Here is a 15,753-nt window from a genome sequence, read left to right as displayed (position 1 = left end):
GAGAGAGAGAGAGAGAGAGAGAGAGAGTACTATGTACGTCCTTGAAGGTCTTCCTCGTCGACAGGCTCGGCTTCACGAAGCTAGTAGTCGAGACAGACCAGTCCGTCCTTTTCTCACGGCTGTGGATCGACGCTCGACATACCTAAACCTTCCATCAACAGCTGGCCAATCGAGGGACCAGCTGCGCTTCCTGTCGACGACACGAATCATCTAGAAAGTGCTTCTTTATTTCTCTCTTTCTCTCTTTCTCTTTCTTTCTTTCGTTTCGTCTGTCCATCGTCTGGCCAGGTCAAAGACACCGAATTTGAAAAAAACTTTCCATTGGATCCAAAACCAGATCCCATCCAGATCGATATATGGAAATATTCTTTCGTTTATATACATTATTTCCCATGACGAATAGTCTGACAATATTTTCACGTTACTCTTTTAATATCGATTTAATTTATTTAATCAATGAATCAATTAATCGTGTATTGAAAAAAAATGTTTCTAGAAAAAGAACTTATCTTTTTTTTTTTTTGCTTTTCATTTGCTTTTTCTTAATTTATTATTTATAAAGTTAAATCACTTTTATGATTATCGGCTCGTCGTATATATTTATACTATCGATCGTAATAACGATGATTCTTTCATTGTCCTTTCATTCTTTATTCTTCTTGATTTTTTCTTGAACGTTTAGGCCAAACGTTGATTAATTTTCGTCTCGATTGTATTTCGAGTTTTCAGTCGTGATAATCATTGTCTTAATATTTGTGATAACGTTCAATTAGAACGATAAAAATTGATTTCTCGAAATTATCGAGAATAGGAAATCGTAGAAAGGAGGGAATCGTTTCGCGAAGAGAAATCACGTACTGTAGAGTAAATAATATGGAGCAAACGTTTCTATGAAAGTAAAGGAAAAAGACTTAGTAAGACGACGAAGATGAAATTGACGAAGAAGAAGAGACGACGTTGTGTGGCTAGAAACCTAGAGATAGAGAAAGAGAAAGACGAGAAAGAGAAAATGCAAGAATATCGATTACAATGAAAAATTCTATCTCCTAGAAAAGATAAAGAGAGAGAGAGAGAGAGAGAGAGAGAGAGAGAGAGAGAGAGAGAGAGATACGTGAGAGCATGTATTATATACATGTAAACACATCACGGTCTGTATCTTACTTTTATCTCAAAAGTGATTCTTTTTTATTAAAACGAAGAGAAAAAGAAGATAAGAAAAAAAAAATGATCGAAGGGAAAAAAGTCGTTGAATACGTTCATCCAGTTCACTTCTATTCCCTTTTTTTATACTCATTTATTTATTCTTTTTTGCTTGTTTTTATGTTTGGTTTTTTTAATTTTATATTCCTCTTTTCTTATAATATCTTCGACGAAGTCCTTTAACGAGACACCCCTTTGAAATACAAGATCTTTCATCCATCTAGAAGAAGAAGAAGAAGAAGAAAAAAAGGAAGGAAAAGGAGAGAAGCTTTTTTTTTTTTTTTTTTTTTGTTGAAAGCATAGAACGTAAAATGTATAGCAAAAAGACTTCCGCAAAGTTTTTTGAGAAAAACGTTGAAAGAAGAAAAGATTAAAAAGAAGGGACTCGATGAAAGAGAGACAGATAGAGAGAGAGAGAGAGAGAGAGAGAGAGAGAGAAAGGTTTTTTAAAGGAATAGGAGAAGAAAAAAAAAGAAAAGATTTGGAAAAGCAGGTCGATTTTTCGCAGGCTATCAAGCACGCTTTCTATAAGCCGATGATGGTTGATAGAACTAAACAGAATCAACAGTTTCAACTTGAAAGATCAGCTGTCGGTGTCCATTATCTTCTTTTTCTATAGCGATCGATTTATTCTTAATAGTTGATGGTACTATAACAGTCACGTGGAAAGTTGAATGAAAGGGAGACAATATGCCATTATCTTCTATTCTATTTTTGTCTAGATTTCTCTTCTTTCTCTTATATTTTTTTAGAGGAGTTTCCTTCAAAATTTTCTTTACTTTATTCAAATAAGGACAAATATCGAAAAGAACATAAAAGTTTTTAGACGATTGTAAATATCAATTGTTTCTTTTTCGACATATTTTTAGATTAATATATTTTTTTCTTGATCTTTTTTTTTTCTCGCTGATTGTAAAACTATCAGTCTAACTAAAAAGCTAAAAAATGAAAGGTCTCGAGAAAATTAATAATCGATCTTTCATATCGTCTAAGAATTTTTGGCCTTGTGTAGGGACTTTTGATTCATCTTGTAGATATATACATATATATATATATATATATATATATATATATATATATACCTGTACGATCAGATATATATTCCCAAGCTTGCGTGAGTCATTGAACGGAAGTCGACCGTCGTTAAAACTTTTTCTTAAGGGCAACGATTCCTTGTATACCTGAAAGAAAGAATCTCCCTTTGGGTTATGTCTACCCTACCTGCGATATCCTAACAGAGAACCTAAGCTCAAAAAGATTTTGTATCTTCTGATCGTACATACATACCACATACATACGTAGGTGCATACATATATACAACTCTCTCTCTCTCTCTCTCTCTCTCTCTTTCTCTCTCTTTGTTTCTTTATATCTCTGATCTTTTGGATGAAACGTTTCTTTTTCTTAACAATATATAGATAAAATCAAATACCCGAGAGAGAAGATATATATATATATATACATATACGAAAAATATTTTATAAAAATACGATTTAATATAATATAATAATAAAACAATCGATCATAACATAAGTCGAGGAAGAATAATAAAAATATATATATATATAGATGTGGATAAGTTTAGGGCGTATTAAGTAATGGGAATAAGAAAAGGGTAAGACTTAAGGTAAAGGATGTAAAGATAAAGAAAGAAGGGTAGATGGGAAATAATGCAGTTGCATACCTGGACGATTTGTTTCTCAAAGGAAGGATAGGAAGGAGAAGACCCTTTAGTATGTACGAGTGCAAAAAAAGATAGAGAGGAAGAAAGAGAAAGAGAAAGAGAGAGAGAGGCCATATCCAATTATTAAAATTAGAGGCTTCGTCGCCTTCGGTGAAACGTCGTTTGTAGTGAACGTTCACCTCGACTTTTCCAGCCTCTTCTGCTTCCTCTTCTTCTACTTCCACTTCTATTTCTATTTCTACTTCTACTTTTTATTCTCGAGTCTCCTTTTACTTAAACCTTTTTTTTCTTTTTCTTTTTTTCTTTTTTAGTACTTTTATTTTATTGTATTTTATTCTTTTATTATTTTTTTTCTTTTTTCATTTCTTCTTTTTTTTTTTCTTACTCATTTACTATCACGAGCTTTTTAGCTTTTTCGTTGGGGGAGGATGGCGGGTGGGGGGCGAGGGGGAGGGAAGAAGTGGCTGAAAGAGAGAGAAAGAGAAAGCAAGAGTAAAGTTTTTTCGTGAAGAGAATGTCTATTTTCCTTCTCCTTTTTTCTTTTTTTTTTTCTTTCTTTCTTTCTTTTTTTTTTTTTTACATCTCCCCAATAGAAATTCTCGTTTTCAAGGAAGAGAAACAGTGAGATCCTTTGAAAACTCGTTACGTTGCTCGAGCGAAGTCAAGAGTTCATTTCGGTTAGCCTTTCAACGAAGTACGAATGAAGATAGGGCTTTTGAATCGTTACGACCACAGCTCAAGTCTAATCCTCTCTAATACACACACATACACACGCATATAAATATATATATATATATATACATCTTCTCCTTTCTTTTTTTAAATTTGAATATAACAAAAACAAAACCCTGAAACTATATTATCCGATAACGTTATATCAAGATGAACTCGATTTATAAAAATTTCTAATCATTATTTCTCTCTCTTTCTCTCTCTCTTTCAATATATTTTCTATCATTATTATTTAACAATTCAGATATGTATATTCATGTACGTATATATGTCTATCTGTATGTATATACGTGTATTAGTCGATTTACACGATCACGTTTCTCACGATCGTTATTAGTCTTTAAAATATAATTCGTGTATCAGCTGTTTCGATCTTATACACCTTTTGTTGGAGAGAAAAAGAGAGAGAGAAAGGGAAAAAGAAAGAGAAAGAGAAAGAGAAAGAGATAGTTTTCCTCCTCCACGATGTTGGTCATTGTCCCTTCTCGCGACACGCGTGTTATCTGTTCTCCAACAGAAACGAATCTTGATCGCAGTATTTCATTCCCTCCTTCGTTCTCTTGACAATAAGAGTAAGTACATATACTCGTATACTCTACGCTCCTGTGTCGTGACGTTGCTCGAGGCAACATTAATAACGTGTTTCATAAATACTAATACAACAATGGACTCTTTCTCTCTCTTTCTCTCTGTCCAAGTAACAATTTGTCTTTATGCGTTCGATTCTCGAGATTTCGATATTCTTAATCCCGATTTAACTTACTTTTGATCATTTTCAAAGACTTGGAAGGAGAACAACTTCTCCTCCTCCTCCTCCTCCTCCCACTTTCTCTTTCTCGAACACAAAAATTTCTATAAATATTCTTGATTAATTAACTTACGAAATTTTTGTTTCGTTCTTTCTTTCTCTTTCTCTTTCTCTCTCTCTCTCTCTCTCTATCTCTATCTCTATCTCTATCTCTGTCTCTCTTTTGAATATTTCCAGACGATAGATCTCATTTGTAGGAACTCTAGGATATAAAGAGAAATAAAAAAGTTGCAAGATTGTTGAAGGAATTTCTTCGGAGCTCATCGTCGTGGTTAATCGTCGACAATTTGTACCATATTAGGAGAGGTCTCTCGACTCTTAGCATCAATCTCTCTCTCTCTCTCTCTCTGTCACTCTCTCTTTCTCTCTGTCACTCTTTCACTCTCTCACTCTTTCTCTCTCTCTCTCTCTCTCTCTCTCTCTCTCTCTCTCTCTCTCTCTCTCTCTCTCTCTCTCTCTCTCTCTCTTTGTCATTCGCTGTTTGTCAAGACCCTCGGTACGTTTTGGTCCCAATGATCAGACTCTCTGGTCATTGTCCTCGTCATCCTCCTCGTTGTTACACTATCTATCGAAGGCAGGCTACAACGTTGAACGTATAAATGGATCTAGGTAGCTAGTATATCCAACAAGAAAAGGACGGAGAGAAAAAGAGAAAGAGAAAGAAGGAGAGATAATCTCTGAGAAGCCATTCGTGCTGAGAATTTCTCTCTCTCTCTCTCTCTCTCTCTCTTTTTCTCAGTACTTCTATCTCTCTCATTCTTATTGCTTCTGACAAAAGCCGACCTTCGAGCTGACATTCACTTCACATCCCCAGCATCCTCCTTCTCCTCCTTCCTCTCCTCCTCCTCCACCTTCACCTCCTCTCTCTTTCTCTCTTTCTATCTTGTTTAAGAACTTGCCTTCCTTCTCTCCATCCTCCTTCCTCCTACTTCCTCAAGCAGCAAATATATATATATATATATGTACACACACACGAACACACACACACACACTCTCTCTCTCTCCAAAGAGAGAAGGACTGGACCCGAGCACAAAGACTCGTCATTCCTTGCGTGTCCTTCTTCTTCCTTTTCCTCCGAAGAATCGATGCAGCCTGTAGTTCGATAATCAAGCATTTTCCTCCTTTTAAAAGTAAACGGTACTTATTTTTTCGGGAATAACAACAGGTATAAAAGGAGGAAAGAGAAAAAGGAGGAGTAGGTTGATATATATTTCTAAAACGAATTCGATCGGATCTTCTAACGGTACCCTTGAGATCCTTACCTATCAGCTGATCGTATCTTATCTTTCAACGAATGATAGACTTTTATTCTTTGTAAGTTTGTAACTTTTTTTCTTTCTCTACTTTTTAGAATATATGTATTATATATATATATATATATATATATATATATATATATATGCGCGTGTACGTGTATTCTTTTCTCGTTGTTAAAAATGAAGAAAGGAAAAACAATGTATAAAGATAAATTCATTCGAAATGATTTCATTGCTAGAACCGATTCATATGTTTCTAATTACACAGCTAAGTACGATCTGCATACAATACTCTTGCTCGACTTAGCAACACGCTTCGACGATGACCTTCCTCTTTCTTCATCCTCCTTCTTATCCTCCTTTTATTCCATCTCCTTCTTCCGTTCTTTCTTCCTTCTTTCTCTTTCTCTTTCTCTTTTACTACTTGGACGAGTTCTTCGTTCCGGGAGTTTGCACTCGCCTCGAAATTCCGCGGTTCCCGGTTGAATTCTCTCTTCTTACAAATTGTTAGAAAAAAAAAGAAGGGAAGAAAGAAGGAAAAAAATAAAAGTACTAAAGTAAAGGTGCAATGTTCTTGAAAAAAAAAAAAAAAAAAAAAAAAAGAAAAGAAAGAAAATGGAGAATAAAAAAGAGAACATTATCTAGTCCCTTTCTCGCATAACACGAATATCTAATTCGTACAATTCGATGAACAACGACGAACCTACGAAAAATGAAAAACGAGAAAAGAAATCTCACTGTGCACACGATCAAATGATAATATTTTTATGTCAAACGTTTCGTTTACAATTCGAATTAATAGAATCAATTCAGTTTGAAATATCTTAGAAAATTAAACACGTCGGATTAGCGACGTGTGGGTTTCAATAGAAAAAGTTTGAGAAATTCTATTTCGTCGTTATTCGAAATTAATCGAATGAGAAGATTCTTACGGACGTATCAACGTTTGTAAAATTCGAAATTCCTTTTTCTTTTTTCTTCCTTTTCTTTTCTTTTTTTTTTCTTTCTTTTTTCAATTTCATACATACAGAGTTTCAAACGCTCATGATGTGTTTCACCATTGTTCAGACCCAGACGCATTATGGAAAAGCATGCGGGCAGGTAGACGAAAGCCGAGATAGAGAGCCGGTGCGAGAGTTCTCTCTCTCTCTTTCTCTCTCTCTTTTTCATTGGAGATCCACTTCGAATCTCAGGTCAGGGATTCAGGTGGGCCCGCCATCACCCTCCCCTTTGTCGACGCCCGACGAGCTGCCACCGAGGTTAAATACCTGCTCTCGAGTCCTCCGTTCCAAAGAGACGAGACGGTCCTTGATATATCCTGCATCATTCTCTCTCTCTCTCTCTCTCTCTCTCTCTCTCTCTCTCTCACTCTCTCACACAGACACATACACACATTCTCTCAACTTTACATCGTGCTTTGTGCTACTGAGAGCTGTCTTCCATTCTCGAGAAACTCGTACTATATTTCTGAACTTACTGAAAGTTCGACGATTCATTCTTTATGAAAAAGCTAAGAAAAATTTCTATTTCTATACCTGTGTACGCGCGTGTGTGTATACGTGTATCTAAGTATTTAAATCATGAACGTATCTCAGTTTTCTGTTAGGATGAATCTGACCGTTCGACCGATCCGATCCGATCCGATCCGATCGTACGATCGAACGACCGAACGACCGGACGGACGGGACGGACCCTTCTCTCACGTGACGTATCGTCATCCTTCAGAGTCCTTTCACCTTTCCCTTTTACCACCGATCTACCATCAAAGACATTTGTCATTCGGTTTGGTCTCCTCATCGAGCGAATCTGACTTCCTTTTACCTGGCAATATTATTCGAGCTAAATGGAGGGGGGTAGAGGAGGAGGAGGAGGAGGAGGAGAGGGAGAAAAAAATCTTCGTCTTCGAGAATCCTTAGCCTTGAAACGTTCTTTCTCTCTCTCTCTCTCTCTCTCTCTCTCTCTCTCTCTTTCTTTCTCTCCTTTTTTGTTTCTTTTTTCTCTTTCTCTCTCTCTCTTTTTAGAACAGTAGTTTTATAATCTCTATCTTCGGATGATTCGACTATCGTCGAAGGTATTATTTTATTAAAGGATAATGTACCAATTTTATTTTATGAGGTATGTGATAAAAATGTTATATACGTACGAGGATATGGTTAATTTTGAGGAAAATGATAGAGGAATATTTTTTTTGCAAAATAACGATATATATATATATATAAAGAGAGAGAGAGAGAGAGAGAGAGAGAGAGAGAGAGAGAGAGAGAGAGAGAGAGAGAGAGAGAGAGAGAGGAATAATTCGTACGTTATCGAAGAGAGTTATAAAATGGCTCAGCAAATTCGGCCATCTCTCTTTTGTCAGGCTGACTCAACGAAAGAACAGCTGGTAAGGGAGGGATCCTCGAAAGACCCCACTGCACCCTGTCCTCTAATATCAGATCCAAGGGAGGAGGCTATGGGGTTTCTCCGTACTCTCTTTTTCTCACTCTCTCTTTCTCTCTCCCTGTCTCTTTATCTCTCTTTCTCTTTCTCTCTTTTATCCAAATGAATCTCTTCTTCGTTCTATCGATCTTCCCATCATCGGGATGCTCATATAAAAAAGAAAAAAAAAAAGAAGAGGAAAAAGGGAAGAATAAAAGGAGAACATTTTGACGTTCTCTCTACGTTATTTCCCCATTTCTTTTTATTTATCTCTCCTTTTTCAATTTTCCATCAACTAACGTTTCTCTCTCTCCCTTCCTATTTATCTTTATCTTTCTCTTTCTATATATATATATATATATATATATACATATAGATACACACACATATATCTACTCTTTTATTTCCACGTGTTTCCAAGGTCGAAACGATGCAGAGAATTTAATAGGCGGTGAACGGGTTCATCGATCGATCGTCGGCGAAAAGTTCGTCGTCGAAAAGCTGGAGGCAATTTTTCGATGGCGCATAAAACGTTCCGTGGCTCCTCTCTCGCTCTTTCACCCTCTTCCTCTCTCTCTCTCTCTCTCTCTCTCTCTCTCTCTCTCTCTCTCTCTCTCTCTCTCTCTCTCTACATATATATATCGATACTCTGTGCAGGCACGTACATTTTTACAGGCTTAATTCGACGGCCGACCGCTTGAATTTGGGAGGGGTCGTCTACGTGAAACGCGCCGCGACTGCAACGAGGGAGAACCCTCGAATCCCTTTCTGATTTCCCTCTCTCTCTCTCTCTCTTTCCCTCTCTTTATCTCTCTCCCTCTCTCTGTCTCTCTCTCTCTCTTTCTCGTACATCAATCTATCTTTCTCCATCATCGTACAGTCCCCTCGAATAAATATTTCGGCAGCAGAGCCGAGATAACGTCGAGGTAACATTGGCGTATACACTTGACGACTAACACGAACCATCGGTAATATTATAATTCGCTAAAATTATCGAGACGGCGGAAGTAACACGAAAATGAACAAAAAAAGTTAGTTCGATCGTAAGATCGTGCAATTTTTCCTTTCTTTTTTTTTCTTTTTTTTTTTTTTTTTATCACGAAAACGAGGGAAAAAAAAAGACGAACCACCTCTTCGTCCGCGTGGATATCTCCTTTAAAATAATTTTCAGAAGGTTTATACAGTATACGTATATCCGTGGTACAGATTATTTTTTTTTTATAAAACAGCAAAGTACTTATATTATACGAAAAAGAAAAAAAAATAATAATAATATAATAAAATAAAGCGATAGCTACGCCAATGTAAGCACTACACAGGGTTGTTGTATTTGATTCAAGGAGGGGCATACGAAGTGCTCGCTACAGGACTGTACCGAGTACTGCGCTCCTCGCAACCCCCACCACTAGCTATCATACTCGGCCGAGCTCGGGTATCTTCGGATTGTCGTTCGTCACGGGGCGGCGCTCGATGCGCGCCGCAGTGGGCGCGCACGTACCACGCCGTCAGTCTCCGTTCGGTCTGTGCAGTGACTCCTCGTTCGCTCGTTCGCTCTCGTGCGTCTCGTCGATTCTTTCGAAACGCGTGCTGCTTTTTTTTTTTTCCTTTCTTATCCTCGTCTGTAATCTCTAACTAAGTTTCCTCCTCAAACTTTTCTATACCTCCATCTCGTAACAAAAACGGTGATATAGATATATTATGTTATTATTAATGCGTTTTAACTTGTGGTGAAGAAAAGAAGAGGAAATATATAATACGTATATATTATATATTATACATACGTACATATATACATATATATATATATATATATAATCAGCAGGAGGAGGAGAACCTGGTGGATGATAAATATAAGTAAGGATATAATATAAACGTTAAAGAGAAAACAGTGGTGTGCGGTGTGCGAAGTGTGCAATATTTTCGTTTCCTTTTTTTTTTTTTTGGGGGGGGGGTGTTTCTCTTATTTCGTAAAGAAGAGGAGACAAGGGAAAACATTGAATAAAGGAAAAGAAATAAGAGGAAGAAGGAAGAGAAAGAAGATAATAAAAGCAAGATCACGAGAAGCATCGTCGTGTCACGTTTGTCGGATACGTCGTCGTGCTACGAAATATGGATTGGGCGGTGAAGGCTCGACGCACGTAAGTTACGTCTTCAAAAAAAAAAAAACCAAAAAAAAAAAAAAAAAAAAAGATAAGAATTAAAGACTCGCGTGTTGTGTCGTCATTAAGTTCTTGTATTTTCCTTGTTTATTTTGTGTTGTTTATTTTTTCTTTTTTTCTTTTTCGAATAATTTCTCTTTATTCTTTTTCCTTAAGTGTGCAACTTAATGTTCAAAGTTCCAGACAACGTTTCGGAGAGGAAAAAAGAAAGAGAGAGAGAGAGAGAGAGAGAGAGAGATAATCTTCTATCTCGTGTGTTCGTGTGACGTGCAGAGAGATACAGAGAAAGAGAGAGAGAGAGAGAGAGAGAGAATATCTTTCGTTTGTTATCTTTGTTATGTGCGTCGTGTGTCTTTGTCTTCTTTGGCTCTCTTTTTCTCTCTTTATCTTTTTTGATATATGGGTGAAAATGTGTGTTTTTATGTGTGCGTAAAAGCAACCCTTCGATCGCAACGACGCCGTCGTCGTCGCGGGATCGATCGTTTCGCTTGGGGCGAGGCTGGCTCCGATCGTGCGTCGATCGTTATTTTCCGTGATAGAGAAAGAGAGAGAAAGAGAGAGAGAGAGAGAGAGAGAGAGAGAGAGAGAGAGAGAGAGAAAGAGAGAGTATTCTGTAAATAGAAAATCAACAGAGGATCAATGACACCGTATTCGTTTCGAAGGGGAAACATTGAAATTCACTTTCGTTACTTTTATTTTCTTAAATATTTCATATATATAAACATTTTGTTTATTACGTGCTATTAGTCATCGTGTGTTATTATATCACATAAATGCGTAATTCGATTAGATAACTACGTGTGTCCTCTGCGTGTACACGCGCGTGTTTATGATTTTTTTTTTTTTTGTTTTTTTTGTTTATTTTCCGAGGAAAGAAGAAAGGAAAAGAACGAACGAAAGAAGAAAAAAGAAAGGTTTCGTAATGAATTCCACGTGAAAACTGTTTGATATAATTTCGTAATTAAATAACGTCGCGATAACAGTTATTATTGATAATCGTAATGAAATCATTGTTTTACAATGTTCGTACGTAGAAATATATTATTAGTTCCAAAGGACTGTAGTAACCTTTTAAACTTTAACCTTCAACAACGCACTTGTAAATTTTAAATCACTTTGTAAACATATTTTCTGCGTTTCTCTCTCTCTCTCTCTCTCTCTCTCTCTCTCTCTCTCTCTCTTCGTCTCTTCTTCTCTTCCTCTTACCCTCTTCTTCGTTTATTCTCTATCTTTTCCTTAACGTAGTTGCAACGTGTTTAATAACATAACAATGGCTTCAACGATACCAGAGGCAAACGTGCGTGCGAACGATAAACGTCGACGAAAACTACGCCGGAAGCCAAATGCTCGATGGATAAGTTAAGTTCGACGAGATCTATGATAGAAAAAGATAGAAAGAGAGAAAGAGTGATATATATATATATACGTGTGTGTATGTGTGTACTTAAAGAGAGAGAGAGAGAGAGAAAGAGATAGAGAAAATATTCTCCTCTCTTTCTCTTGGCCGCGTTGGAGACTTTAAAGTGATAATAATAGAAGTGTACGCTATCCGCACACGTGCTGTCTCGTTTACGAGTCGAGTTTATCGTAGAACGTAAGAGAGAACATTTATTTCGAAGTCAGGTTCAACGTCTAAAGAAAAGGAACATCATCATCGTCGTTGTCTTCTTCTTCTTCTTCTTCTTCTTCTTCTTCTTCTTCTTCTTCTTCTTCGTCGTCGTCAACATCATCGTCATCGTCGTCTTCCTCGTGTATCGTTTTCCATCGGAGAAGAAATTTGTCTTTGTAAAAATGTTCATTGTTTGGTCGACACCATTCCAAACTAATCGATTATATAGGACAGAGAGAAAGAGAGAGAAATTTGCAATAATTTGATTGCCTTCGTTGCAAAGTATCGATGAGATAAAAATGTATTTTAAAAAATCGATCGTTGCTGTTATTTTGTCGCGTTCCATGTGGATTAATTTGTTATTTCGGTGTAAATTGATTATCTAGGAAATGCTGTGAATGAACGTGAAAATATACACATCGTTTCTTTTATATATATATATATGTGTGTGCGTGTGTGTGTGTGTATCTTTCTCTTTCTCTTAGATGTTTAAATCGACGCGACGATTAGAAGTGAAAGGAAGGAAATTACGGAGCCATTCGTTTCCTTTCTTATATGCTTCCTTCCAACAACTAACTATGATATCGAAATACGAACGGAACTGTGGACACACACACATATATATATATACATATATCTGTGAAAAGAAGAAAAAGAAAAATGAAAAAGAATTAACAAGAGATTTGATCTTTCGAATCGAATCATTTTCGATCGCGATAAAACGTTCGAGAGATTGAGATTTTTCAAGCGAATAAAATAAAGAGTAATGATGAGGAGGTGAGAAAGAAAAAATATACCTGGCAGTTTCTTTTTCTTCGTCTTTTTTTTTTTTCTTTTCTCTCTCTCTCTCTCTCTCTCTCTCTCTCTCTTTTTTTTTTCATCGAAGGGACAAGAAGAGAGAAGGCAGCTTGCATTCGTGTCACGCGTTTCCTGGATATATGCTAATACCCATACCAGAATGGCAATATTCGGCGACTTCCAACGGCCATTTTCGACGATGACGATAACTCGAGAAAGACACGAGTAGCATATTATAAATTCTCCCGTAAGGGAGATACATAAGTACATAAGTACATGCATACGTACATATTGTATTATATTAATTCGAACGTGTTCGAGTAAACGTGAAAAAAAATCAAACGAATAGGCTGATATAATAGTAAAGAAGACTCAGAGAATTATCTTTCTCGTACGACTTTCTTTTTTACTTACTTTATTTTATTTTACTTCTTTTTTTTGTTTCCTAATTTTCTATTCATTCGTAGATTATATATGTGTTATTAGTACTCGCTGTATAATTCAAAAAAACACTTGAGTTTCGTTTGAGTTTTCTTTATCTCTTTATTCATTCATTCATTCATTCATTCATTCATTTATTTCTTCTTTGTTTATAGAGTTTTTTTAAAGTACACATATATACACGATAACTGGTCTGCTGGTTTGTTTCGTAGGGCTCGGCCATTTGCTTTTGAAATTCCAGACGAGAATTACCTTTACGAAAAAGAAACGTGTGTGTTTATCTTTCTCTCTCTTTCTCTCTTATCTCTATCTCTTTTTTTTCGAACTTTTCTTTATCATTACAATAAGATCGAAAATATCTTCGTCTTCTTTATATACGATTAACGTCTTTCCTCATCTACTATATATAATATATATATTATACTATAAGTATAATATAACTTCGTATCCGTTAGTTTACTTTTCAGAGTTCTCCGTAAAGTCATTTTAGTCCGATGACACACTTTACATCCCGTTTGCTACTCTCTTCGTGTAAGCCTCGTAAAAAATGTGTCCTTATCTCTTCCCTCCGTAAACGTGTAATATGACGTGTATCACGTTCGTAGAATCGAATTTTATCGGTGGTACGATTATGAAAGTTGAGGGTTTTGTTCCTTTATTTCTCTCTTTTTCTTTTTCTTTGTTATCGCTTTGTTTTTTATTCCTTCTTCTTCTTCTTCTTATTATTATTATTTCTCTTTTATTTTCTTTTTTCTTTTTTTAAATCTCGACGATCGAGGAAATTTTTAACACGAAAATTTCTTGTTAGGAAGATTCGATGGATAAATGGTTAAAAAGAAAACATAGATATATAGATAGATAGATGGATGGATAGATAGACAGATAGATAGATAGATAGATAGATAGATAGATAGATGAATAGATAGATAGATTGATAGATTAGATGCTCGGAGAGATGAATTTTTTTTAAACCGAAGTAGAAAATTCTATTGTAGGTTTTTTTTATCAAGAGAAACGTGGAGAATGACTCCTCTTCTATTTTTTTCTTTCAGACTGGACCGTTTCGTAGCGAGCAAAAATGAAGACACGAGGTACAGACAGCTAACCGTTCAGAGAGCTAAACGAGCGTACGTTTCAATCCTAATCATCTCCCGTGATTCATTTATGGGGAACGCGCTTATGCGATATATGATCGTCGTCCTTATATATTTCTTGTAGGAGATAAAAATTTTAAAGAAAAAGGAACAAAGAGAAAAAAGAAAGAAAGAATGAAAGGAAGAAAAAGAAATGAGATAGATACAGAGAGACACAGAGATAGATAAATAGAGAGATAGAGAGAGAGAGAGAGAGAGAGAGAGAGAGAGAGAGAGAGAGAGAGAGAGAAGAATGAAAGATAAAGAACACGAAGTGTACGTGCGTCTCATCTCTCATCTCTCGTGTTAGACAATAACATGAGAAAGAGAGAGAAAGAGGAACTCGAATTAAAATGAAATAAGATGAAACGAAAAACTAAACTAAACTAAACTGAACGAAACGAAACGAAATGAATGAAATGTGTTAGGGTTTATATATCTCGAATCGAGTGGGCGAGTTTTGGTTTACATTTAAAGCACGCGAAAATAGCGAAGCAAAACGCGAAATGGGCCGGCCGGTCTTCGAGTCCGAGCCTCTTTAGACCAGTACGTTAGATCAACTTATAGATCATGTCGTCATCGTAGAAAGAGAGATAGATAGATGGATAGATAGATAGATGGATAGAGATAGAGAGATAGAGGTAGAGAAGCCACATAAAATGATGCCAGAAACATATACATCATCGGAAACGCACCAGCTCGGTAATGGCAACTGTTTTCATTCAGTTTTATTCTTCTTACTCGATGACGACTACGATGACGATGACAACGACTTCCTTCGTAGCATTTTTAATTAACGCGCGAGAGAAAGATACTTTATGCTTTCTTTCTCTCTTTTTCTTTATCTTTCTCTTTATCTTTATCTTTATCTTCCATCTTTTCCTTTTTGCGAACGAGAAATAAATTTTCACGCGACCTTTTCTGTATAATTGTTTTTTGTTATAATTTTTTTTTTTATTCTTTTTATCGATATTTACAACAATTAATTCGATTGATCTAACGGTGGAAATGAATCAATCGTTTCTATTGAAGCATTTAGAATAATCTGATAGTAGAATTTTATTTAATCCGTCGTTGTAGGTTTTAATTTACAATCGTCTACCTCTTTTTTCGTCGGAAATATTTGCGTCCCAAAGAATCGTAGAGTAATGTCATATGAAAAAAAAATATTATAGAAGAGAATCATTGAGAAGGTGTATTTTCCTAGACAGAGTTAATCGTTTCGATCAATTTTTTTCCCAATGTTTTTATATCGCTCGATATATCAATTCTATCGATTAATCAATCGGACCAGTCGTAGACAGGCGTGAAAATGTTCAAATCGTTTTTTTTTTTTTTTAGGAGAAAGAAAAATAAGTTCGAAACGAACGAAGTAAAATTATCCAAAAACTCTTTCCAGATTATTATTGCATTCACTTTTGAGTGGATAACTTACGATCATTGTCGAACTATTTTGTAATAGAAGTTATTTCGATGAAGTTTTCCTTTTTGAAAGAGTATTTCTCTCTCTCTCT

General features: G+C 35.9%; 1 protein-coding gene across 6 annotated transcripts in view; it reads left to right on the top strand.

Annotated features, from left to right (window-relative positions):
- Window positions 1–15,753, top strand: part of LOC122635638 (protein gustavus) — an 80,537-nt gene that overhangs the window by 43,904 nt on the left and 20,880 nt on the right. Inside the window, exons 1-2 of one of the 6 annotated variants that reach the window (XM_043826074.1) lie at window positions 9,453–10,237; window positions 14,159–14,233. The exons of 1 other annotated variant lie outside the window; for it this stretch is intronic. In XM_043826074.1, the coding sequence (XP_043682009.1) occupies window positions 10,209–10,237; window positions 14,159–14,233 (104 nt within the window). In that variant the 5' untranslated portion in view covers window positions 9,453–10,208. Of the gene's footprint in view, window positions 1–9,452; window positions 10,238–14,158; window positions 14,234–15,753 lie in introns of those variants that run through there. 4 more of the 6 variants (XM_043826075.1, XM_043826072.1, XM_043826071.1 and 1 more) reach the window with 4 other exon arrangements.

Source organism: Vespula pensylvanica, chromosome 18, assembly GCF_014466175.1.
Source record: "Vespula pensylvanica isolate Volc-1 chromosome 18, ASM1446617v1, whole genome shotgun sequence".
Lineage (NCBI taxonomy): Eukaryota > Metazoa > Arthropoda > Insecta > Hymenoptera > Vespidae > Vespula > Vespula pensylvanica.
The sequence above is the reverse complement of the archived record's forward strand: the minus strand, read 5'-3'. Positions and strand labels throughout refer to the sequence as shown.